This window comes from Phoca vitulina, unplaced genomic scaffold (genome assembly GCF_004348235.1).
Source record: "Phoca vitulina isolate PV1807 unplaced genomic scaffold, GSC_HSeal_1.0 scaffold46, whole genome shotgun sequence".
NCBI lineage: Eukaryota > Metazoa > Chordata > Mammalia > Carnivora > Phocidae > Phoca > Phoca vitulina.
In genome coordinates, this window is record NW_022589749.1 from 7054509 (window position 1) to 7079105 (window position 24597).

At 41.5% G+C, this 24597-nt stretch overlaps 1 protein-coding gene across 2 annotated transcripts in view; it reads right to left on the reverse strand.

The window, feature by feature from the left end:
- Positions 1-2117: 2117 nt before the first annotated feature.
- TRAFD1 (TRAF-type zinc finger domain containing 1) overlaps positions 2118-24597 on the reverse strand; it is a 47926-nt gene continuing 25446 nt past the window's right edge. For both annotated transcript variants that reach the window (XM_032431245.1, XM_032431244.1), the window contains exons 3-12: positions 22014-22149; positions 21848-21901; positions 19296-19701; positions 18216-18422; positions 9084-9160; positions 6734-6964; positions 5423-5543; positions 4415-4754; positions 4096-4168; positions 2118-3895 (exon numbers count right to left, since the gene is read on the reverse strand). In XM_032431245.1, the coding sequence (XP_032287136.1) occupies positions 3836-3895; positions 4096-4168; positions 4415-4754; positions 5423-5543; positions 6734-6964; positions 9084-9160; positions 18216-18422; positions 19296-19701; positions 21848-21901; positions 22014-22149 (1705 nt within the window). In that variant the 3' untranslated portion in view covers positions 2118-3835. The remainder of the gene's footprint in view (positions 3896-4095; positions 4169-4414; positions 4755-5422; positions 5544-6733; positions 6965-9083; positions 9161-18215; positions 18423-19295; positions 19702-21847; positions 21902-22013; positions 22150-24597) is intronic.

A 24597-nucleotide genomic window follows, 5' to 3' on the forward strand; every position in this document is an offset into this window, starting at 1 on the left:
AATAAAATCTTAAAAAAAAAAAACCTTTCTCTGTATTTGAGAACTGAACAAATAAGTAAATATATTGAGAATAACAGGAGCCAGATTTCTCATTGCTGGAGAAGGCAAAGAATAGAATCAACCCTGTGGTGATAGACTGAAATTGGATGTCTTGTTATGAACTCATGGTGGTATACACAGTTATAAAATCAAGTATATGCATGTCTATAATACACATACATAATACATATATAAACATACACATATTTTGTAGCTGTCTGCTGAGAGGACACAGAAGCAATGCCCCCCGCCACAGTAACATTATGTACATGCCAAGCACCCAGATGATGGTTTCTAACTACTGTTCACCCCCAAAAGAATCCAGGGTTTCTGGGCAAGAAAATTAATTCTAGCCCCGAGGCAGGGAAAATACAAGATGAACCTGGAATATCTTGTGTCAAAAAGTAAGAATGTACTCAAGAAATAGTTGGTCATGCCAAAAAAAGACACAGGAACTAGCTCGCCAAATCTGGCCATCAAAATTACTATATCTGAGCATCAGAATAAATGATAGAGATGGATAATAAAAAATTGAATAAAATAACCTATTTTTATATATGAATGAATGGGGGAGAAAGAAGAGTTCTTCCTTAAAGTAGAATACCAACAACTAAAATGTAGGAAGGAAACGGAGTTAGAAAATCATCATTTCAATAGCAATAATTCAGGGAAAAAATCATCATGGATGCTAAAACTAATCAGTGAAGGTTTGATGAGGAACAGCATATTTATAGTCTCAAAATACCTCCCCCAAAAATAGTAAGAAAGGAAAAATTGCAACTTTATAGTGGTGAAACCTGGCAGACTGCCTTCTTTACCAAGTGATCAAAATTATCACTAATGACACAACTTGATAGCACATGGCCACGCATCTTAGGATGCATTGAGACGACCATATAATTTCTAGTATTCCCACCAAAATGGCATAACCTGAATCATAAAAAATCAGACAAACCCAAATTAAAGGAGGTTCTACAAAATAACTGGCCTATAATCCTGAAAAATTTCACGTCTTTGAGAACAGTTTGAGGAACTGTCCCAAATTAGAGGCTAAAGAGACATAAGTACATGCAACACATGATCTTGCACCAGAGAAAAATGGTTTTTGTCACTATTGGGACAAATATGGTATTGGTAAAATAGAATAAGGTTTGTAATAGATAATAAATAGTATTGTATCAACGTTAACTTCCTGATTATTGCACTGTGGTTAAGTTAAAAGAATGTCCTCATTCTTAGGAAACACACGCTTGAAGCAGTTGTGATTAAGGGGTGCCACGTCCACAACTCCCTCTCAAATAATTTGAGTTTAGGCAAAAAAATTACAGATACAATGCTGAAGCAAATACAATAATAGTTAATAAGAGCAATGCTGTCCAATGCCATGATTTGGAAATATGGCAGTGAACACCAGAAGAAATAGCTAAAAAAAAGCAGTCAACTTTTAGGAAAGAATTTCAAGAGAAGGAAAGAGGACAAGAATTTATTTCTTGAGTCTCTTAGCTGTAATTTTAGGGGCATACAATACTTTAAAAATATTTCAGAAGTGCCTGGGTGGCTCAGTCAGTTGAGCATCTGACTCGGTTTCGGCTCAAGTCATGATCTCAGGGTAGTGAGACTGAGCCCCAAGTCGGGCTCCACACTCAGCAGGGGGGTCTGCTTGAGATTCTCTCTCCCTCTGCCCTTCCCCCAACACGTGCATGCATTCTCTGTAAAATAAATAAAATCTAATATATTTCAAAAAGTATATCCATTATATATATATATATATATATATATTTTTTTTTTTTTTTTAAGATTTTATTTATTTGACAGAGAGAGAGACAGCGAGAGAGGGAACACAAGCAGGGGGAGTGGGAGAGGGAGAAACACTTCCCGTGGAGCAGGGAACCCGATGTGGGGCTTGATCCCAGGACCCTGGGATCATGACCTGAGCCAAAGGCAGACGCTTAACGACTGAGCCACCCAGGTGCCCCAAAAAGTATATCCATTATAAAACATTGAAAAACTACAGATTACTAAAGAAAGTAAAACAAACCAAAAAAATTACTATTTTACTGAATGTCTAATCCAACCAAAGGGAAGGAAAACAAGTTTATCTATGTCCATCCCCAAAAACTAAAGTTATGGGTGACAAGCCCCAAAGCCCTCTCTGCCCCAGAGGATTCTTCCTCATGCCTCCTTTAAGTCCCAAGGGGATTTTCAATCATGCCAGAAGTGACCCAATTCTCTCAGTCTTTTTGGGCTTCTTTCACCAAAGACAAGGTCTTTCTGAGCTGACTGATAATTTTTATTGAGGTATAACTGACATAAACTATACAAAAAAAACCCTTTAGTTATATATTCTTTTCTCTGGTCTTGCTTCTTTTTCTCAGTATAGCTCAGACCTGGACATGAGTCCCTGGCTCTCCCATGAATTATCTGCATAGCCTTCTGTACATCACTCCTTTCCACTGATGAAATGAGGCAATTCTTCCCTCTTTTCCCAGCCCCACTAGGTTGTTAGGAGAAAAAATAAGCTCAAAATGACCTAAGGTCCTGTGCAAACTGTGAGGTGCTGAGGGGTAATGAATAATTCTGCTAAGGCTCAACCACTCTCAGGACCGAGGCTTTTAAGATATCTGCCTTCCTCTATTTAGTTGGAGGCAGTCCCATCTCCACCCCAAATCATCACCAGAGCTGCAACAACCATCCATTTTCTCAAAATCCAATAGAAAACTGTATCTTGAATGTCTGGCACTGAAAAGAAGCTCATGCTGCAACTACTAGAGTTCCAGGAAGCACAGAAAGGAAAAAAAAAAAAAAGCCCAGTCCTGCTCACCTCCCCCCATATTTCAGGGCCAACTCCAGCCCACTCTGTCTTCCCTGAGGTCTCCAGAGTGCAAAGGAGAAGGAACCACAAGACTCAGCTGAACTCCAAGTACAAACTTTATTTCTATTACAAGTATGTTAATAATAATAATAGTAGTAGTAGTAGTACTAGTAGTAGTAGTAGTAGTAGTAGTAGTAGTAGTAAAAAAAGAGGGGATGGGGGCTCTGATACTTGGTTTTCAGGGCAAGCCATGGAGCTTAGGCCTCAGTCCTGATCCAGGCAGAGCCCAGCATGGCTCTGGTGGCAACAGGGAGCCCCCAGCCTTCTCCATCAGAAGACAGTAAAGACAAAGGAGCCGTGCTCCCCACCAGAAACAGTTACGCCAAATGCCAAAGAAGCAGATTTAAACAAAGCCTCTAGTGCACTCACCTCTAGCTCAACTCATCTCCAAAGCCTTGTTCCTAACATATATTGCAACTGGCCTGAACACTTTACCAGAGTGCCTCCATACACACCAGAGGCCCAAATTCTACAGTGGGGAGGGACAGTACACAGGAGAGGGTACCTAAAAGTTCCCAAAGTGAGGCCCCAGCAGAGAAGAGAATCACTTCACTGGTGAGTACCAGGTTTCCAGAACCCTCTCTCCTCTTTCCACCAGGACTACACAGCACCAAGAAGCAGTGGCAATAGTATGTCAAAAGATGGAGCCCTGGTGGGCTGAGAGGCCATAATTTGTATTTCTGCGCAGCCAAAAGGCAGTAGCTAAAGATGAAACATTTCTCAACAGCCTCCCTGCTAACCCTCCCCCAAACCCTCAAACTCCCACAGCACAATCTCAAAAGACACAAAATGGCCATAACCTACAAAAAGTTAAAATCTGTAAAATCTCCCCTGCCCACAGAGCCCAAGAGGTGGGGCCTGAACCGCGGCAAGTGCTGCTGTGCAGAAAAGATGGAACCACTGCGCAGGTTCTCTGCGACACCATTACTCCTCCTCCTCTTCCTCCTCTGCATCCCCAGCTCCCTGTTGCTTGGGGGGTTTTGCCTGTTGAACAAGAGAACACAAACGAAGTAGAAAGGAGGAAGTGAAAAAGCAGTCGTCCTCCTTTAGAGCCCTAGAAATGTCAAACTTCAACGGAAACCTCATCCACTGCCTGATGCCCACCTCTTCGGACTCCAAGAACCATACCAGTCCCACCCAATTATGAGTCCTCACTGAGCATTATTGGCTGGATCCCCAATTACCTTTGCAGTTCTGTTTCGGTAGTTGGCGGCTGTGGAGGTGACCCGCGAGTTCCTGCCACCTTCACTCCTACCACTGAAAGAGAAGGATTGGAAACTAGTTCCTGAGATATTTCTGAACAAAGGTCAGAAACTCAGAACAGAAACTGCTGGAACCAGACAAAAGCAACTTTCCACCAGCAGACAAAACAAATGAACAATGAAAAATCCAAAGAAAGCAAAAGAATGTTTTGGGATCAGGTCGCAATACACGCAAAGTCCATACTCCCACCATGTTCTCCTGAGCTACTCCCAAGCTCCACTCCTGGCTACTGATTCTTACCTTACTCCGTACCTCCCTGAAGGCCCACGGGGGAAGGTGGGTACAAGGTTTTCTGGGTAGAGATTTCGCACTGGGTGAATCACTGGAACGTGTCCAGTGGCCATGGCTGCGTTATGGCTGTTTCGATTGCGTGCCCGGCCATCCTGGCTGTCTAAGTTGTTGAGCTTCAATATGCGAGGAGGGCTAGGCTGGCACCCAGTTCTGGGGCCTGATGTGGATGTTGACAGTCGGTTACAAGTTGCTGTCATATTGTTAATGGGTCTGCTGGGGGGAAGAGGGTAGGTGGTCCCTTTAGCTGTTTCCTCCTTGATATCATCCATATAACCAGAAGACAAGTCTCCTGAGAAGAGAAAAAAGCACCAGCTTTAGGGAAAAGCCTGCTCTTGCTATTAGTGCTGGATCTGTGGCAGGAATAATAGGATTCTGGGTAAAAGACTGCCTTATTGTTGAAACCCACATCTCTAGAACAAGGTTGGTTGGGAACACCTTGTCCACACTTACTACCTGAGTCCTCAAATACAGTCTCCTGAGTATTCAACAATGGTGTACCAGCAAATCTCGAAAAACAGTTTCTAATTGGCTTTGTAGTGGTTAGGTTTCAAAAACAGCTTACCTGCCTACTCATGAGGCTTCTAAATAATATTACTAATAAATAGGAGTACCCTTAACATAGTTCAACTAGAAGCAGGGACTCAGGGCAGACATAGTAAGGTCTGAAAATTATCTCCAAATTATCCACTAACTGCACAGATAGGAGACCTGCAGCTGAATAAGCACCGACAAGTAGGTCTCACAGCTGTCCCCAAAGCCATTACCCTATAATACACTCCAGACAGCTTAGTCTAACATGGGACCACAACTAAGCCACATAAGAGTCCCCAGTGAGATCCTACTGTGCTTGGTAATTCAGAATTCAGGTAACCCCCATGTTAGAGTAGCAGATGAGAAGTGGTAAGCAGGCCTGAGCCAGCAGCAGACCTGTGGCCTTGGCTCAGCCCTGGCTAATACCCTGGTGTCTGACACGCCTCTTGGGCAGCTCTGGTGAGGTCTCTGGAGGCTGGAAATCCTGTCTAGGAATCCCCTCTGTCACATGGTTGTTTGCTGTGGCTGGGCGTTGGTCACACTGGTCCTAACAAGAAAAACCAGAATTAGTTCCTCAGGAATTGAGTTATTCCTATGAATAACTATGAAAGGAAGGAATAGTAGGCTGGGTAAACAGACCTAATGGGGGGAGGGAGGAGACAGACATGACTTTGACAACTACTGTCAGGAAGGGCCTGGGACTAAGAGGAAAAACATATGGAATGGCACAATCATTCCCATTAGCACCTAAAGCACTGAAAGACGCACTCTGATTGTGCCAGGATAAAGGAAGGGCTGGTCTTAAGAACCCAGAAAAGCATGTCAATACTTTGATCACAGAACATTTGCATGGTTGCTTATTTCATAGTCTCCCCTGAGACAACAAGCAGTTACTTGTCTACTGCTTGATCCAAAAGCAGAAGTCTTTCTTACAGAAATGAAATGTGTGATGCTCTAGCAAGAGCTATATGGGATCAACTACAGAAAAGACCCTGAACATACCCTCAGCATTAGCTCCTAATAACAAACAAGACTAGGCAGAAAATATTTTTTTACCAACAGGTTGGAATCCTAGACTGCAAACCTAAAAAAGAGCTTCAGACTGTCTAGTCTTAACTCCTTCATTTACAGATATCCCCAGTGAGGGGGCAGAACCTATCTATAAAGGTAAAGCCAGGAATCCAAGACTCAGTGCCTCCACAACAGGAAGAACCTACCTGGTCAAAAATAAAATGTTTGTCAGTGACCTCAGGGAAATTCTCATCAAAATCCTTTTGGCAAGGAGGTGTCTGGGTGGTTCGGTCAGTTAAGTGTCTAGCTCTTGGTTTCAGCTCAGGTCATGATCTCAGGGTTGTGAGATCGAGCCCTATTTTGGGCTCTAAGCTGAGGGTGGAGCCTGCTTAAGATTCTCTTTCTGCTCCTCCTCCCCTCCCCTTCTACATGTGTTCTCCCACCCTCTAAAATGATAAAAATAAAAACAAGTCCTTTTGACAGGTCCTGGATGCCTGCTTAAATGGAGTCCTGGGTCCCCCGCTAATGACATTATGGTTTTAGTTGACAGAGGTAGAGAAAGTCTAAAAGCCTGAGGCAGTGTACACCTCAGATAGTTCACAGAACAGGGCATGGCCAGTAGCCAGGTCAGGTATGCATGCAACTTAAAAGCTAAAGAAGCATTCTCAGTTCTGAAAGCCTAGGTTCATTCAGAGTGAAGTAGACAGGTCCTCTGGGGACTTTTACCTGGTGATGGAACAGCACCTCCTCCTCCAGCTGTACCCCACAGAATTCACATGGGATGATGATGCTATCCTCCACAGAGGGTGAATTGCTCAGGCCCATCAAAGAGTCTAACTGGTTACTTGCAGCCTGCTGCAAAAACTTTTGGAAGATGACATCAGGATCCTCCACCCCTTTGGGGGAAGTACTGCCCATACTGAGTGAAGGTAAGGCACAGGAAGGATTACAGCTTGTCTGTCTCAAAAAACACAGGTTAAAAAAAAAAAGAGGCGTTAAGGAAAACACTACATTCCTAAAACATTGTCTGAAAGTCACAAATGTTAATTCTTAATAATGGGCAGAGAGACTAAAAAGGGCTAGGGCAAACACAGATGGAACACTCTTAAACATTTCTGTACCATTCTACATTGTTTTTACTGTGTTCATGTGGTTATTATTATTCTTTTTCTTTTTTAAAGATTTTATTTTTTAAGTAATCTCACCCGATGTGGGGATGGAACTTATAACCCTGAGATCAAGAGTCACATGCTCTACCAACTAAGCCAGACAGGAGCCCCTGTGATTATTCTTTTTAAATTGAGAAGATTCAAGATTCTTCCCACAGCCGTTAAGTAAAAGAGGCTGTTGTCCCTATTAATAGGTTTTCTTATGCTCTTCCCAAACCAAAAAGTAGATGTATTCAAACACTATATTATTCCACTTATGGGGGGAATATATGTTCCACCCAGAGCACAGGGATTACTTAATAATTATGGAAATGCCAGATGAGGCCAAACCAAGGGGAAAAAGTGGTTCCCTCCACCACGTAATCCTCAAACACAAAGGCTATTCTCTCTTATCATTTCTAAATAGCTCATGAACTTTCAATCATTCAAAAAGCAGAGGACACCTTTCATATACCAGGTATTGAGAGATTCAGTAGCTAGGAAAACACAGAATCTTCTCAAGAACTCAGCCTAGTGGTGCAGACCAACAGGAGATCAGGAGACCATACCATGGGGTGACAGGCTAAAAGAGAAGTGGGCACAGGACTATTGAGGACACAGGTGGGACCTCTGACCTTGTCTTCATAAGATCCCTCAGGACGGTTTCCTGAAAGTCATGTCAGAACAAAGTCTACAAGTAAGGATGTTGTTGAGTGTTGAGGAAGCAGGGGTGGATAACCACACATCTTGCAGGAAGAAAAAGTAAAGTGCAGGGCGCCTGGGTGGCTCAGATGGTTAAGCGTCTGCCTTCGGCTCAGGTCATGATCTCAGAGTCCTGGGATCGAGTCCCGCATCAGGCTCCCTGCTCAGCGGGGAGCCTGCTTCTCCCTCTGCCTCTCTGTCTCTTACGAATAAATAAAATCTTAAAAAAAAAAAAAAAAAAAAAAAGTAAAGTGCAAAAAAGATCCTTAACCCTTCCAGGGAACTGCAAGGACTTCAGTACACCTCCAATAAATCAAAATGGGGCATGAGATGACACCAGATTAAGATGGTCAGTGGAGATGTACACTAGTCACCGTAGTATGGAGAGAGCAACCGGGCCTGCTGGAATGAACGATTACTTTTTTCCAAGAGGGAACAAAGCTGAGTTCTCATACCCTTAGGTCAGTCACACCATGGTAAGAAACACAGTGGCGGGGCGCCTGGGTGGCTCAGTCGGTTAAGCGTCTGCTTTCGGCTCAGGTCATGATCCCAGGATCCTGGGATCGAGCCCCACATCGGGCTCCCTGCTCAGTGGGGAGCCTGCTTCTCCCTCTCTCTCTGCCTGCCACTCTGCCTACTTGTGTTCTGTCAAATAAATAAATAAAATCTTAAAAAAAGAAACACAGTGGCTACCTCCTGCCACAGGTATATAAAAATAGTTAGCTCGGGGCGACTGGGTGGCTCAGTCGTTAAGCATCTGCTTTCGGCTCAGGTCATGATCCCAGGGTCCTGGGATCAAGCCCCGCATCGGGCTCCCTGCTCCGCGGGAGGCCTGCTTCTCCCTCTCCCTCTCCCACTCCCCCTGCTTGTGTTCCCTCTCTTGCTGTGTCTCTCTCTGTCAAATAAATAAATAAAATCTTTAGAAAAAAAAAATAGTTAGCTCAAGGGGCACCTGGGTGGCTCAGTTGGTTAAGCAACTGCCTTTGGCTCAGGTCATGGTTCCAGGGTCCTGGGATCAAGCCCCACATCAGGCTCCCTGCTTGGCGGAAAGCCTGTTTCTCCCTCTCCCACTCCCCCTGCTTGTGTTCCCTCTCTTGCTATCTCTCTCTCTCTCTGTCAATTAAATAAATAAAATCTTAAAAGAAAAAAAAAGATGGCTCAAGATCTCATGTGGCCTACAACACCAACTATGGCCTGTACACATTCCTCAAGTAATTAAAACACACCTGATGGTCTATCAGCAGTTCCTCTGGGTAGAGCTCCTCACAAAATTCACAAGGCAACATGGTCCGGTCAGCTGCACCTAGGTATCAGGCCATACAGTCAGACTCAATGAACAGAAACAAACTTTATCCCCCTTGTAAGGTTTTATATAAAAGTCTGACTTCCTTTGACTTTTCTTAGATGTAGCAATTTGTGGGACTGTAAATCCTCCAAGAGGAGCCATCTAAGAGACAAATCCTAAGGAAAAAACTTCCAGTATGGAAAAAGAGATTTACTTGTCACCATTTCCTGAGCAAGAGTAAAGTAGTAGTTTACCCATTACTCTAAGGAAGAATGTAAATGTGTACTAACCCCAGGCACTAATCTAAAAGCTTCTGTGCATTATTTCTATCCACAGAGAAGACTTATAAAGGAGATCCTACATTATCCTCATTTTACTGATCAAGAAGTTGAGGCTCACTTATGACTGGTGGACAGACATCCTTAAAAACTCTCCAGTACAAAATACCAAGAATGATACACAACAAAAGTAATTTACGAGAGCAAATAAGTAAGATTAGTTTTAAATCCAGGATTCTCCAAACACAACAGCCTCAATAAGACTGCTGAACAACTGGAGGGTGAACAATGAGAAGAGTTAAGAAAAACTGCCTACCTAGGTCTTCACTCTGGGTAGGACAAAAAAGTCTTTACCAAGGAACGGTAATTAGTTTGGCCTTTATGTGGGTTTGAGTCTAGAATCTACATTTGTTTTTACATAGATTCACGTTTATAATTTTTAAAAGTCCAAGCCAACCAAAAATTCAATTTAAAACTATCCCAGGGGCACCTGGGTGGTACGGTGCAGTCTGTTGGGCATCTGACTCTTGATTTCAGCTCAAGTCATGCACAATCTCAGGGTCGTGCACGATCTCAGGGTCGTGAAATTGAGCCCCACATCAAGCTCAGCACCCAGCAAGTGTCTGCTTAAGATTCTTTCTCCCAGGGCACCTGGGTGGCTCAGTCGTTAAGTGTCTGCCTTCGGCTCAGGTCATGATCCCAGGGTCCTGGGATCGAGCCCCGCATCGGGCTCCCTGCTCAGTGGGAAGCCTGCTTCTCCTTCTCCCGCTCCCCCTGCTTGTGTTCCTGCTCTCGCTATCTCTCTCTCTCTGTCAAATAAATAAATAAAATCTTAAAAAAAAAAAAAAAGATTCTTTCTCCCTCTGCCCCCTCCTCCACAGCCCCCCCCCGCTCACTCTCTTAAATAAATCTTTTAAAAAATAAAAAAATAAATAAAATTATCCCAGTCAGTAGTATCCCTAGGCACCTACAAGAAGCATATATAAAATACTCTGAGGAACACGTTAGGAAGTTTAATGTTAAAACACACACAGAGCGGGCATGTGGGTGGCTCAGTAGGTTGGGTATCTGACTCTTGGTTTTGGCTCCGGTCATGACCTCCTGGGTCATGGGATCAAGCCCTGAGTTTGGCTATCAGCTCAGCACAGAGTCTGCTTGGGAGTCAGTCTCTCTCTCTACTCCCCCCTTTCAGCCCCTCCCCCCACTTGCATGCTCTCTCTCTAAAATAAATAAATCTTTTTAAAAACTTAAAAACAGGGGTGCCTGGGTGGCTCAGTCAGTTAAGCATGTGCCTTCAGCTCAGGTCATGATCTCAGGGTCCTAGAATCGAGTCTCGCATCAGGCTCCTTGCTCAGCAGGGAATCTGCTTCTCTTCCTCTTCCCCTCCTCCCCTCTTCCCCCCTCATGCTCACATGCACCCTCTCTCTCAAATAATACTAAAAAAAAAATAAAAAACAAACAACAACAAAAAAAACCCACACACGCAGGAGGCAGCAAGCCACCATGACAGTCAGCAGAAACAAATAGCAAAAGAGACTTTAGGTATATTTTCAGACACTACAGAAAAATAAGTATATCTAAAATGTTTAAAGACGTGTTTAAAAAGGAATTGGAATAGGACTACCCCAGATTAAAAAAAAAAAAAAAAAAGCCTTTTTTAAGATCAGGTCATATTCCCAGAGCCCGGGGTTAAACCCCCCCTTGGGGCCCTTCTTTCGCAGGGAGCCTGCTCTTCCCTCTCCCTGCCCCCCCCCCTGCTTGGGCCCCCCCCTTCTTCCACGGATAAAATCTTAAAAAAAAAAAAAAAACATTTATTTGAGAGACAGAGTGCACACAAGCACATGAGCAGGGGCAGAGGGAGAGAATCTTCAAGCAGACTCCCTCCTGAGCATGGAGCCCATACAGGGCTCAATCTCACGACCCATGAGATCATGACCAGAGCCAAAACCAATAGTCGGACACTTAACCAACTGAGCCACCCAGGCACTCCTATAAAGGATTATTTAAGGGGTGCCTGGGTGGCTCAGTCAGTTAAAGCGTCTGCCTTCGGCTCAGAGTCCTGGGATCAAGCCCCACATCTGGTTCCCTGCTCAGCGGGGAGTCGGCTTCTCCCTCTCCCCCTGCCCTCCCCCTACCGGTGTTCTCTCTTGCTCACACACTCTCTCTCTGAAATAAATAAATCTTTTTTTTTTTTTTTTTTAAGATTTTATTTATTTGACAGAGGACAAGCAGAGGGAGAGAGAGGGAGAAGCAGGCTCCCTGCTGAGCAAGGAGCCTGATATGGGACTCGATCCCAGGACCCTGGCATCATGACCTGGGCCGAAGGCAGCCGCTTAACCGACTGAGCCACCCAGGCGTCCCTGAAATAAATAAATCTTAAAAAAAAAAAAAAAAAAATTATTTAAAACATGATGAGGCACACTGAAGAAAAAAACAATCAAATACAACTCAAATAAATGAAAACTATATTAATCACTGAAGTGAAAACCTCAATGGACATATTGAACAATAGATTAGAAAGCAGACATTTAAGAAATTACCCAGAATGCACCCCAGAGGACAAAGAAATGGAAAATAAAAGAAACAGAGGATAGAGCAAAATCTAACACATGTAGGAGAGCCTGGGTGGCTCAGTGGTTAAGCGTTAGACTCTTGATTTTGGCTCAGGTCCTAATCTCAGGATTGAGATCAAGCCCCGCATCAGGCTCGGTGCTCAGTGGGGAGTCTGCTTGAGATTCTCTCTCTCCCTCTACTCTCCCCCACCCACCGCTTGCACTCATGCCCACTCGCGCCCACTCGCACTCTCTCAAATAAATAAATAAAATATTAAAAAAAAAAAAGAAAAAGACTACAAAGAATGGAAGACAAGGGCACCTGGGTGGCTCCGTTGGTTAAGCGTCTGCCTTCGGCTCAGGTCATGATCTCAGGGTCCTAGAATTGAGCCCTGTGCCGGACTCCCTGCTCAGCAGGGAATCAGCTGCCCTCTCTCTCTCCCTCTGTCCCTCCCTGCCCCTCCCCATTCTCTCTCTCTCTCAAATAAATAAAATCTTAAAGAAAAAAAAAGGAAGATAAGCAATAATCAAAGAAATAACAGATGAGTACCTACAGAGAAATAACAACACTAACAGATGACATCTCTATAGCCAACAACAGAAGCCAAAATATCTTCAAAGAACTAAGAAAAAATAATTGGCAATCTTGAACTGTGTGACAGAGAAACTACCACATAACAAGAAAAAATAAGATTTCAGACAAACAAAAATAGAGAATTTACAATCAACCAACACTTTCAACAGAATTTCCAAAGAATATACCTTAGGAAGAAATTTATCCTAGAAGGAAGTTCTGGGAAACAAGGAAGAATGGGTGAGCAAAGAAAATGGTAAACACGTAATAAATAAAATAAATATAATGAGTATATAAAACAAGAAGTATCTATAACATGATGCTAAAAAGAAAACGAGAGAACACTAACTTACCACATATAGTAGTTTTTAAGTTATAAAGAGAAGATCCTAATTCTAAAGGTACTGTACTAATTGGGATAAATGTGATAAGGTTGATTAATTTTATTCTGTTAAATTAAATAAATATGTTGAGGGGCGCCTGGGTGGCTCAGTTGGTTAAGCGACTGCCTTCGGCTCAGGTCATGATCCTGGAGTCCCGGGATCGAGTCCCGCATCAGACTCCCTGCTCAGCGGGGAGTCTGCTTCTCCCTCTGATCCTCCCCCCTCTCATGCTCTCTCTCTGTCTCATTCTCTCTCTCAAATAAATAAATAAAATCTTTAAAAAAAAAAAGATGTTGAAATTTCCTGGGCAACCATCACAAGAACAGAGGCAAAGAATATAAATTCCAAACTGGTAGAGAGGAAAAATGGAATGAAACAAGCAAACAAAAGTCAATAAAACAATTTAAGATATGATCAAGAAAGGAGAAAATAAAGGAAACTACACTGAACTCAGTCTTCACCTGTCACTACTATGCTACTGCATCTTACTTTCTTTAGCACCATGAAAGTCAAGTCTGAAAGGGTGATAAGGAGACTCACATTAAAAAATGATGCTCAGACTTTGGAAATGCTTTCTTTGGGACTAGTGCATTTTCCTAAGGGAAAGAAGCAGCAACTATTAGGTAAAAAACAGATCAAAGGTAATAAAGAAGAGAATCTGTCTGTCAATATTTCATAAAGGGTTACCAAACTTAGAAATGGAGAAGAATTCAAAGCCAAACATTACATTGACAAGCCTTGTTCTGCTCCCCAAAATGCAGGAAGTTTAATAAAACCAGCTTTTAAACAATCTCGTCATAGTACATATTCACATCCTTTTCTGTGCAAAAAAAATATAAGGTTACCTAATTACTTGCTGAAAGTGGTGACCTCTGGGGAGAACCAGGAGACTTATCAGTGGGTGAGGAGGAGACTTATGCTTCCTTTTACACTCTTTCACAATCTTAAATTTTTTTTCATGATTTTTACCTCTTTTTTCTTTAACAGATTTATTGGGACATAATTTACATGAAACTCACCTATTTAATTCCTACACAATCATTTTTATTACAGATGCAATTTTTTTTTTTGAAGATTTTATTTATTTGAGAGTGAGCAAGAGAGCACAAGCAGGGGGAGCAGGAGAGGGAGAGGGAGAAGCAGACCCCCCTGATGAGCAGGAAGCCCAACATGGGGCTCAATCCCAGGACCCTGGGACCATGACCCAAGCCAAAGGCAAACTTAACCAAGTGAGCCACCCAGGGGCCCTGCAAATTGTTTTTAAATATCCTCTACTCAAGGGGATGGAAAGTACAGCTCAGGGAATACAGTTAATAACACTGTAATATACTTATTGTGGTAAGCATCTCATAGTATACATAATTGTTGCATCACTATGTTGTACAACTGAAACTAACTTAATATGTCAATTATACTTCAATTAAAAAAAAAAAAACCCTCTACAACACAAAAAGCATTTTCTTAAGGAAGAAAATACAGCCTGGGGTGCCTGGGTGGCTCAGTCATTAAGTGTCTGCCTTCAGCTCAGGTCATGATCCCAGGATCCTGGGATCTAGCCCCGCGTCGGGCTCCCTGCTCAGCGGGAAGCCTGCTTCTCCCTCTCCCACTCCCCCTGCTTGTGTTCCCTCTCACTCTGTCTCTCTCTCTCTCTCTGTCAAATAAATAAAATCTTTTAAAAAAATAAATAAATAAAAAGGGAAAAAAAAGAATATACAGCCTAAAACAGTGTTTTTTCAACTGATAGGGACATAACCCTCTAAGGAGCCACAGACTCACCCCTTATTTAGTCTTTGAATTTACATGTTAACCAGCCACAGTCTAGAGATCACAGAAACAAAGTATTTGGAGCACCAGCTGGTTAAGCATCCAACTCCTGGTTTCGGCTCAGGTCATGATCTCAGGGTTGTGAGACTGAGCCCCTCATCAGGCCCTGCACTAGGTGGGACCTGCTTAAGATTCTCTCCCTCTCAACCCTCCTACACTGTTGGTGGGAATGCAAGCTGGTGCAGCCACTCTGGAAAACAGTATGGAGAGATTCCTCAGAAAGTTGAAAATAGAGCTACCCTATACCCAGCAATTGCACTATTGGGTATTTACCCCAAAGATACAAATGTAGTGATCTCAAGGGGCAGGTACACCCCAATGTTTATAGCAGCAATGTCCACAATAGCCAAACTATGGAAAGAGCTGAGATGTCAACAGGTGAATGGATAAAGAAGATGTGGTATATATATACAATGGAATATTATGCAGCCATCAAAAAATGAAATCTGGGGCGCCTGGGTGGCTCAGTCGGTTAAGCGGCTGCCTTCGGCTCAGGTCATGATCCCAGTGTCCTGGGATCGAGCCCCGCATGGGGCTCCTTGCTCAGCAGGCAGCCTGCTTCTCCCTCTGCCTCTGCCTGCCGCTCCCCCTGCTTGTGCTCTCTCTCTCCCTATCTCTCTCTCTGTGTCAAATAAAAATAAATAAAATCTTTAAAAAAAAAAAAATGAAATCTTGTCATTTGCAACGATGTGGATGGAACTAGAGGGTATTATGCTAAGCGAAATAAGTCAAAGACAATTATCATATGTTCCCACTGATATGTGGAATCTGAGAAACAAAACAGAGATTCATAGGGGAAGAGAGGAAAAAATGAAACAAGACAAAACATAAGGAAACGAACTGAAGGTTGCTGGAGTGGACAGGGGTGGGAGGGATGGGATGGCTGGGTGATCGACACTGGGGAGGGTATGTGCTACGGTGAGCACTGTGAATTGTGTAAGACTGATGAATCACAGACCTGTACCTCTGAAACAAATAATATATTATATGTTAATAAAAAAAAAAATTCTCTCCCTCTCCGTCTGCTCCTCCCACACCCTCTTAAAAACACAAAAATTTTACATATATATTTACTATTTTTCACGTTAATATAACTTATAATTAAGAAAATACATTTTTAAAAGTATTTAAAAATACATTTTTTAAAAAGCAAAATGCTATTACCTATCCAAGTTTCTATTAAACACTACCATTTACCTCTTTTAACCAGGACCAATTCCTATTTTATCTAAATCAATAAAATATTAAGAATTATCCTACTGTGGGGCGCCTGGGTGGCTCAGTCGTTAAGCGTCTGCCTTCGGCTCAGGTCATGATCTCGGGGTCCTGGGATCGAGCCCCGCATCGGGCTCCCTGCTCGGCGGGAAGCCTGCTTCTCCCTCTCCCCTCCCCCTGCTTGTGTTCCCTCTCTCGCTGTGTCTCTCTGTGTCAAATAAATAAATAAATAAAATCTTTAAAAAAAAAAAAAAAAAAAGAATTATCCTACTGTTCTTGGAGTCGTTATGCACATAGTGACATAAAGAAAACTCATAGATGGGGCACCTGGGTGGCTCAGTCAGTTAACCGTCTGCCTTCAGCTCAGGTCATGAACCCAGGGTCCTGGGAGAAAGTCACGCATCGGGCTCCCTGCTCATCGGGGAGTCTGCTTCTCCCTCTCCCTCTGTCCTTCCCCACTGCTCGTGCTCGCTCTCATTCTCTCTCAAATAAATAAAATCTTTAAAAAAAAAAAAAAGAAGAAAGAAAGAAAGAAAACTCATAGCTGATAGCTGCTTAAGTTTAGGTCCCCAAAACCTATTACAACTCCAGCATTTTATTTTATTTTTTTTAAGATTTTATTTAGTTATTTATTTGAGAGAGAGGAAGGGAACATGAGCCCGGGGGAGGGTGGGGGGTGGGGAGAAGCAGGCTCCCCACTGAGCAGGACTGGGGCTTGATCCCGGGACCCTGAGATCATGACCCAAGCTGAAGGCAGACACTTAACCGACTGAGCCACCAGGTGCCCCTCCAGCATTTTAAATATGTATGACATGCATCCCTCAAATATACTGTTCTCCAAACAAGAGACCCAAAGGAGTGGTTCACTGAACACAATCCAACTTTTTATTTTTAAAAACCTAGTTTTTAGGGGCGCCTGGGTGGCTCAGTCGTTAAGCGCCTGCCTTCGGCTTAGGTCATGATCCCGGAGTCCTGGGATCGAGCCCCACATTGGGCTCCCTGCTCAGCGGGAAGCCTACTTCTCCCTCTCCTACTCCCCCTGCTTGTGTTCCCTCTCTTGCTGTCTCTCTCTCTCTGTCAAATAAATAAATAAAATCTTTAAAAATAAATAAGAAAAATAAAAACCTAGTTTTAATCCATGAGTCCGATAATACTAAAAAAAAAAAAAAAAGAAAAAAAAATTGTTTTTATTTCTTTTTATTTATTTGGTTTTTAGTAATTTCTACACTCAACATGTGGCTCCAACTCATGACCCTGAGATCAAGAGTCACAGAGACTGAGCCAGCCAGGCTCCCCAGAATTGTTTTTAAATGAGGCAGGGAGGAGAGCAAAGTTCTTTATAGAATAATAACTAATTTAGAACAAAGGATAAAAACAGAAAAATCACCACTGTACAATCACCAGTTATACCTGATTCAAGCAAGAAACATTAGTGAATACAAAAAACTGCTAAATAAAAGGTTGTGTAAATATCTCATTCCTCCACAATCTCAAAATAACAACCTGAATCTAGGTATTATAAAGGGAAAAGCTACCCATATAATGGAGGTATCTGACAGATCTCATTTTAATGAATAATAGGATAAACTGACTTCTTGAGGACACAACATCAGCAATGTAGGAATTCTGCCACAACCGTGTAACTTGAATCTAAATATGAGAAAACAATCAGACAAATCTAAATTGAGAAAGAAATATTCGGAAAAACAACTATCCTGGACTCTTCAAAAGTACCAATGTACTAAAAGGAAAAAAAAGGGGGTGGTGGTGGTGAAAGGGCCTAAACTAAATTAACCTAAAAAGAACTAAACACAATGTGTAATCCTGGATCTTAAAAACAAAATAAGGATATTTATTGTATAAATAAGGATATTATGTATAAGTAGGGAGCTTTTGTTAAATTTCCTTAGAGTGATATGTTTACATACAATACCTTTGTTCTTAAGATACATGCTAAAGTATTTAGGGATAAAATGTTACGTCTGCAACTTATTCTCAAATGGTTCAGGGGTAGAAATAAAAATATATAAAATAAATGGAAAATACTAAAATTGGTAAATATAAACAAGGGCTATATAGACATTCACTGTACTATTCTGACAGTTTTAAAGAATAAAAAGTTGGGAAAAGCAAAACAAAAAAGGTAAATCTTATCTCATGAAAAACTCTCGATTTTATATAAATTACATAGTGTAAGAATTAAAAAACCTGTAGAGACAGAGGCTAGTACAGAATAAACAAACCTACCCTTCATGTCATTCAGAGCATTGGAACCTTCAAGGGACTGGTCTGCACCACATACAGCCCTCCAGAAGTCCTGCTCTGCCACACTGCGGGCCTGCCCTTCATTTTGCAGACTTAGGGCCAACATGAAGTCCAAGTTTGCACTATCTTCACCACCCTCTTTTGGGGGCTGTCGGGTTCTATTCCTTTCCTGCCTTTCTTGTTCTTCCACTGGAAGAAAAAATAAATAAATAACCAGTACTCAAGATACATTAGAGGGGTGCCTGGGTAGTACAGTCAGTTAAGCGTCTGACTCTTGATTTTGGCTCAGTTTCTGAACTTAGGGTCATGAGATCGAGCCCCGTGTTGAGCTCCACACTCAGGGCGGAGTCTGCTTGAGATTCCCTCTCTCCTTCTGCCCGTCCCACTTGTGCGCACCCACGCTCTCTCTAAAATAAATAAATACATCTTAAAAAAAAAAATTAGAGATGTTGCTACCTCAAGTCCCCCATGCTTAGCAAATATTCAAGGTTTACAGGCATTTGTGCAGGAACAAAAGAGGCCTAGCCTTCCTGTTCTCACAGGACTCCAAACATTAAGTCTGCTGTGATAAAAGGTTCCATTATTGTTCTAATTGTTTTATTAATACCCAAAATTATTGAGCTGTAACTATGAGACAAGCACTGTGCTAAACATTTTTCATGTATTTCTGCACCATAGCAGAATAGTTTGAAGCATGGAGTCAGACTGCCTGAATTCAAGTCCCAGCTCTACCACTTACCTAAGAATGACTGTGAGAACTAAATCATTTAGTAATATTAAGCACTTTACAAATGCCTGAAGCACATACTGTATACTCAGTAAATATTAGCTATTAACAGAACTGTCACTGTCATCGTCATCAACACTAGCTATAATCCAATAGTAATCCAACAGCAAAAGGTTCTGTTATTTCCAATCTATAGGAAAATTAGGTAGTCTTCCTAATGTTACCTAACTACAATCAGGTTTCTATTATTAAGATCTATTTGCCCCCAAATTCCTGTTCCCATTTGCCCTGAGATTTTTATACCATTCCAGTTTTCTAATCCAAACACAACTCACATAGATTATTCTGAATTGGAAACTGGGCTGTCATGTTCCTTTGGTTGGTAGTTCTATTATGGAAAAGATCTGATTCAAAGGCTCTCAGGGGTCTTCGGGGTAGCCTCACAGGTGGGTCCAGAGCCTCAATTTGCCTGAGGAGCTGGGATGCAATCCAGATGCCATCTTGACCCCAGGACTCATCATATGCATTAGGAGGCATGGCAACCTCATCTCTCTTTTCCTCCCCATCTCTTCCACAAACTTCAGGATGAGTCTTCAGATCTTTCACCAGGACATTGCGCCCACAACTGCCACATAACTCCGTCCGGGCACCACAGTAATCCTCATGGTCCTTCAGTTTGAGAACAGAAAGTTCCAAATCACAGTGCTGGCAAAGGGCAAGCCGTAGGGGACACTCAGTCTCCTGCAACACAGAGTAATAAGGCAGTTAATAGGCCAATCTAAGAGAGGCTATGTTTTAATACAGGGAAAGGAAAGCCAAACATACTTATTTACTTCAATATTCTTTTCCAAACCTAGCTTTGCCTGCCATGCTTTTCTATGCATTCAGGAGTCACAGCTTCCCTCTTTGTCCCTGTCACGAGATTCTACAAAGGGAAAGAAACTCTTAGAAGGAATCTACTCACTCAGCTACCCTATCATCATTTTGTGCACCCATTACAAAGTAACCCAAAACCAGCCAGAAAAGCCCAGGAGCAAATAGCAAAAGTAGAGCAATTCAGATGTTTGCCAAAGCTCCACCAGCCCAATTTCCCCTTACTACTCCAATCTATCTTAAGTACCTGGTAATGAGGAAAAGAGGCTGTCCTTTAGAAAGACACTGATTTTTCTAATCTGCACATTTGTATACAGCACTGGTTTTAAATTGACCAAGTAAACCAGGAATTACCAACAAAGATGACCCCAAGAGTATAAACACTCAGCAGATGAAGGACAAAACTTTTATAAAGCGTATTTTGAAATTGTAACTAAAACACCAAAAAATTAAAAAGATATAAAGGCATATGTTACTCTGATATACACATTCCAAACTTCAGAACTTAAACTCAGAACTTCAATGTAACATCACTTCAAAAGTTTAGACACTTTACAACCACTGTGCCAAAGAACAAAAATCTCTTTTCATACAAATTAAACCCAAGTTCTATTCTAAATGTTACTTTAAACATTTTTAGCATTATTTGTGTATGCATGGAATCTCTCTTGTAGAAAGCACAAGAAAATGATTAAAGAGAGCCTAGGAACAGGAATGGAAGAGACAATTTTTACATATACGCTTTTGTGACTTTAAAATTATATACCATGTAGCTATAATACTGATTCAGAAAGATTTTATTAGAAAAATGCCACTGATTTAAACTTACAACAGCCAAAAAAAAAGTACTCAACAGCCAAGAGCAAAATATTTCTGGCACATACCAGATAATATAGTAAGTACTATGTTAACCACCCTAAAAAGTGCTAATAACTCACCAGAGCACCAAATAAACTATAAACTTTTTTTTTTAAGAGAATTGAAAAAAAACCTCTTTAGTTAATCTCTGGTCTACCACCATCTTGGTCTAACTTGCAGGAATGTAAGGAAATACTTTGTACTTGTACCTTTATAATGATTGATATATTACCATGTTACCCCTAGAAATAGCTGGAGGGGAGAGGATGAAGACAGGACAGCTGACTGGAGGTTGTTTTATGCAGCAGGTAAATATTAGAACCGGAGAAATACTCATTACTGTTAACATGACCTCAATCATAACCCCCCCCTTGCTGGTGAGGCCCAATAAAACACAGGTTGAATGCTTAGAAAAACTAGTAAGAGTTTTTATAAATAAGAGTATTTATAAGATGTTTAATTCTGTGCTGTGGAGTTATGGTTATTGTTTTCTTCTTACATTTTCCAATTTTTCTATAATGACTATGAATTACCTTTTAAAATTATAAATTGTCATTTTAGGTACATAGAATAAAAGTGTACAAATATTAAGGGCATACCTTGGTAAATTTTTACATATGTAATCACACTACATGACCAACTAAACAGGGGATTTTTTTTAACTTGTGAATTAATATGCTCGTTCACAAAAACAATGTTTATTCAAATAAAACTATGGCCAGTTTTATTTCAACTATGGACCAAATGATACCAAGTGCACTCTGAGGAATTCCTTTGGGTGTAAACACGTTACCAAAGTGATCAAGAAGTCAGAAGGAAATTACAAGATGTTACGCAGGCTCTGTACTAAAGAGCAAGCCCGGGCCTGGTGTGGCATTCACTGAGGCTGCCAGCTAAACCCCAGCAGAAATGATAGACTCAGTTCCAAAGAGAAAGGCTCTGAGACCTGAGCATGGGGCACAATAGCCATGCAGCTGAATCTGGCAGCAAAAAGTCAAAGCCTTAAATAACACTACACTCTGAGAGACAGTGTTTGTGGAGCTGGTAGAGAACCAAGACTCAACCAGACTGGTTTTCTGCTCCGCATGTAACTCAGTCATCTCAGTAATATTAGCTCCATGGTAACTCATGCTCTTCATGGTACAGGGAAACTAACCTCATGCTTCTTTAACTGCCTCTTCTCCAACTTCTTATTACATTTGCAGGTCACCTATGGCAAGAAGTGACAATCAATAAATTGGCTTTGTGATAACATAATCACTTGCTATTGCAAAATAGCAAGTATAATACAGTTATGAACATTTGAGTACTTGGTGATTTACCTGACAATGTTCTGTAGCCATGTGACCCTCCATGTCAGATTTGGGAAATGGTTCCTTGCAGATAGGACACATACCAATGTTCCTTTGACAGTGGATCTCATGGATGGTAAAATTAAACACAGGAATTTCTTTTTTGCTAGAAACAAAGGGAAAGGCAAGCATTACTGACTAATCTATGCACAGTGATATTACATGAAAATCTGGCTTTTCTGATCTTTAGTCTCCATTACTTCTCTTTAGTAAATCTAGTCTGCAAACTCTTATGATTACTACCCCTGCTTTTCAAGGATTAACTCTCAAAGGTTTTGAGTCTTCTGTGCAACAATGAGTTATCAGTGCTATGTACTACCTCTACAAACTCAGCCTCACTTCTGGATGTCAGCGCTAATCACAACCAGCAACATGAAGTCAGATGCCAAGAAATGAACCAGGCTTTTCTAAAACCATCCATGACCCAAAACACAATGATACACTCCAGGATTGTTTAAAAAAAAAAAAAAAAACAGCCTACCAATTATTTTCACTCCGGGTCTCAGGTAGGTTTAACCTTATTAGATTTTATTCCACTAAAAGTCAAACCAAAAAGAGCAGATGCCAGCATTGGGATACTCAGTGGGGAACAGAAAACTGTCTCCCTTACGTCCCACATGCCTTTCAAAGCAGGTTAGATACTAGTCAGGAACGTTGGTATAAACTTCACTGCAGAACTGTATAAAAATGAAGTCCTGAGTCCCTTCCCCCAATCCTGTCTCCTCACTCACTTTTTGCCATTCTCTTTAAGGGATCCATTCAAGATCATCTCTAAGTTACAGAAAAGGGAAGAAAATGACAATCTTAAATGAAAGAGTAAGATCATTTAAATTTAACAAGAGTGTTTCATGTACACTTAAACTAGAGGCACATTTGAAGTCTTTACTTTCAGTCATTTGGATATGACCATTAGAAAACTCCCATTTTAGTCTAGCTAAAGATTGCATTTAAAGACTGTCTAGGGATACCTGGCTGGCTCAGTTGGTAAAGCATGCGATGCCTGATTTCAACATCCTGAGTTCAAGCCCCACATCGGGTGTGGAGCCTACTTAATTGAAAGAAAGAAAAGAAAGGAAAGGAAAGGAAGAAAAGGAAGAAAAGGAAGAAAGAAAAGAAAGAAAGAAAGAAAAAGAAAGAAAGAAAAAAAAAAAACATAAGGAATGTGTCTACTGGTGCCTGGCTGGCTCAGTCAGTAGAGCTTGTGACTTGGTCCTGGGGTTTTGAGTTCAAGCCCCATGTTGGGTGTAGAGATTACTTAAAAAAAAAAAAGATGAATGGATAAAGAAGATGTGGTATATATATACAGTGGAATCCTATTCAGCCATCGAAAAAGGAAATCTTGCCATTTCCAATGATGTGGATAGAACTAGAGGGTATTATGCTAAACGAAATAAGTCAATCAGGAAAGGCAATTATCATATGATCTAACTCCTATGTGGAATTTAAGAAACAAAACAGAGCATCATAGGGGAAGAAAGGGAAAATAAAACAAGACAAAATCAGAGAGGGAGACAAACCATAAGAGACTCTTAATCATAGGAAACAAACTGAGGGTTGCTGGAGGGGAGGGGGATGGGGAGCTGGAGTGGACATTAAGGAGGGCACGTGTTGTAATGAGCACTGGGTATTATATAAGACTGATGAATCACTAACCTCTACCTCTGAAACTAATAATACGCTACATGTTAATTATTTGAATCTAGATTAAAAATAAAGGAGTCTATAAGTATGTCACCTAGAATAAAATTTCTGAAAAATAAAATACTGAACAGAATAAATACAGATAATTACACAAATCTTTAAACATCCTATTTAGCCTACAAAGCTAAGTACTACGGAATTCTCTTCCTTGGGGCGCCTGGGTGGCTCAGTCAGTTAAGCATCTGTCTTTGGCTCAGGTCATGATCTCATGGTCCTGGGATTAAGCCCCCACATGGGGCTCCCTGCTCAGCAGGGAGCCTGCTTCTCCCTCTCCCTCTGGCACTCCCCCTGCTTGTGCTCTCTCTCCTTCTCTCTCTCGCTCTCTCAAATAAATAAAATCTTAAAAAAAAAAAAAAAGGAACTCTCCAATAACCACACTAAATTGTAGATAGCTTATTTCTCTTTTATAGTTTTAATCTTCATACATAGTGTAAGAAACATTTCAGGGGCGCCTGGGTGGCTCAGTCGTTTAGCATCTGCCTTTGGCTCAGGTCGTGATCCCAGGGTCCTGGGATCGAGCCCCGCATCGGGCTCCCTGCTCCGCGGGGAGCCTGCTTCTGCCTCTCCCACTCCCCCTGCTTGTGTCCCCTCTCTCGCTGTGTCTCTCTCTGTCAAATACATAAATAAAATCTTAAAAAAAAAAAAGAAACATTTCAAAGTAGGATGACTGATGTGCCTCCAGCTAAGTCACATTCCCAGTCTGAAAGACCAAGACACCAAAGAAATGCAAATTCATTCCCACCCAATGGTGAAACTATCAAGGAAGCTCTTACAGCAAAACTGGAAGGTGACACAGAACAACAATCAACTATGAGATGGGAAGAAATATCAACTGGATAAAGAGGGAAACTAT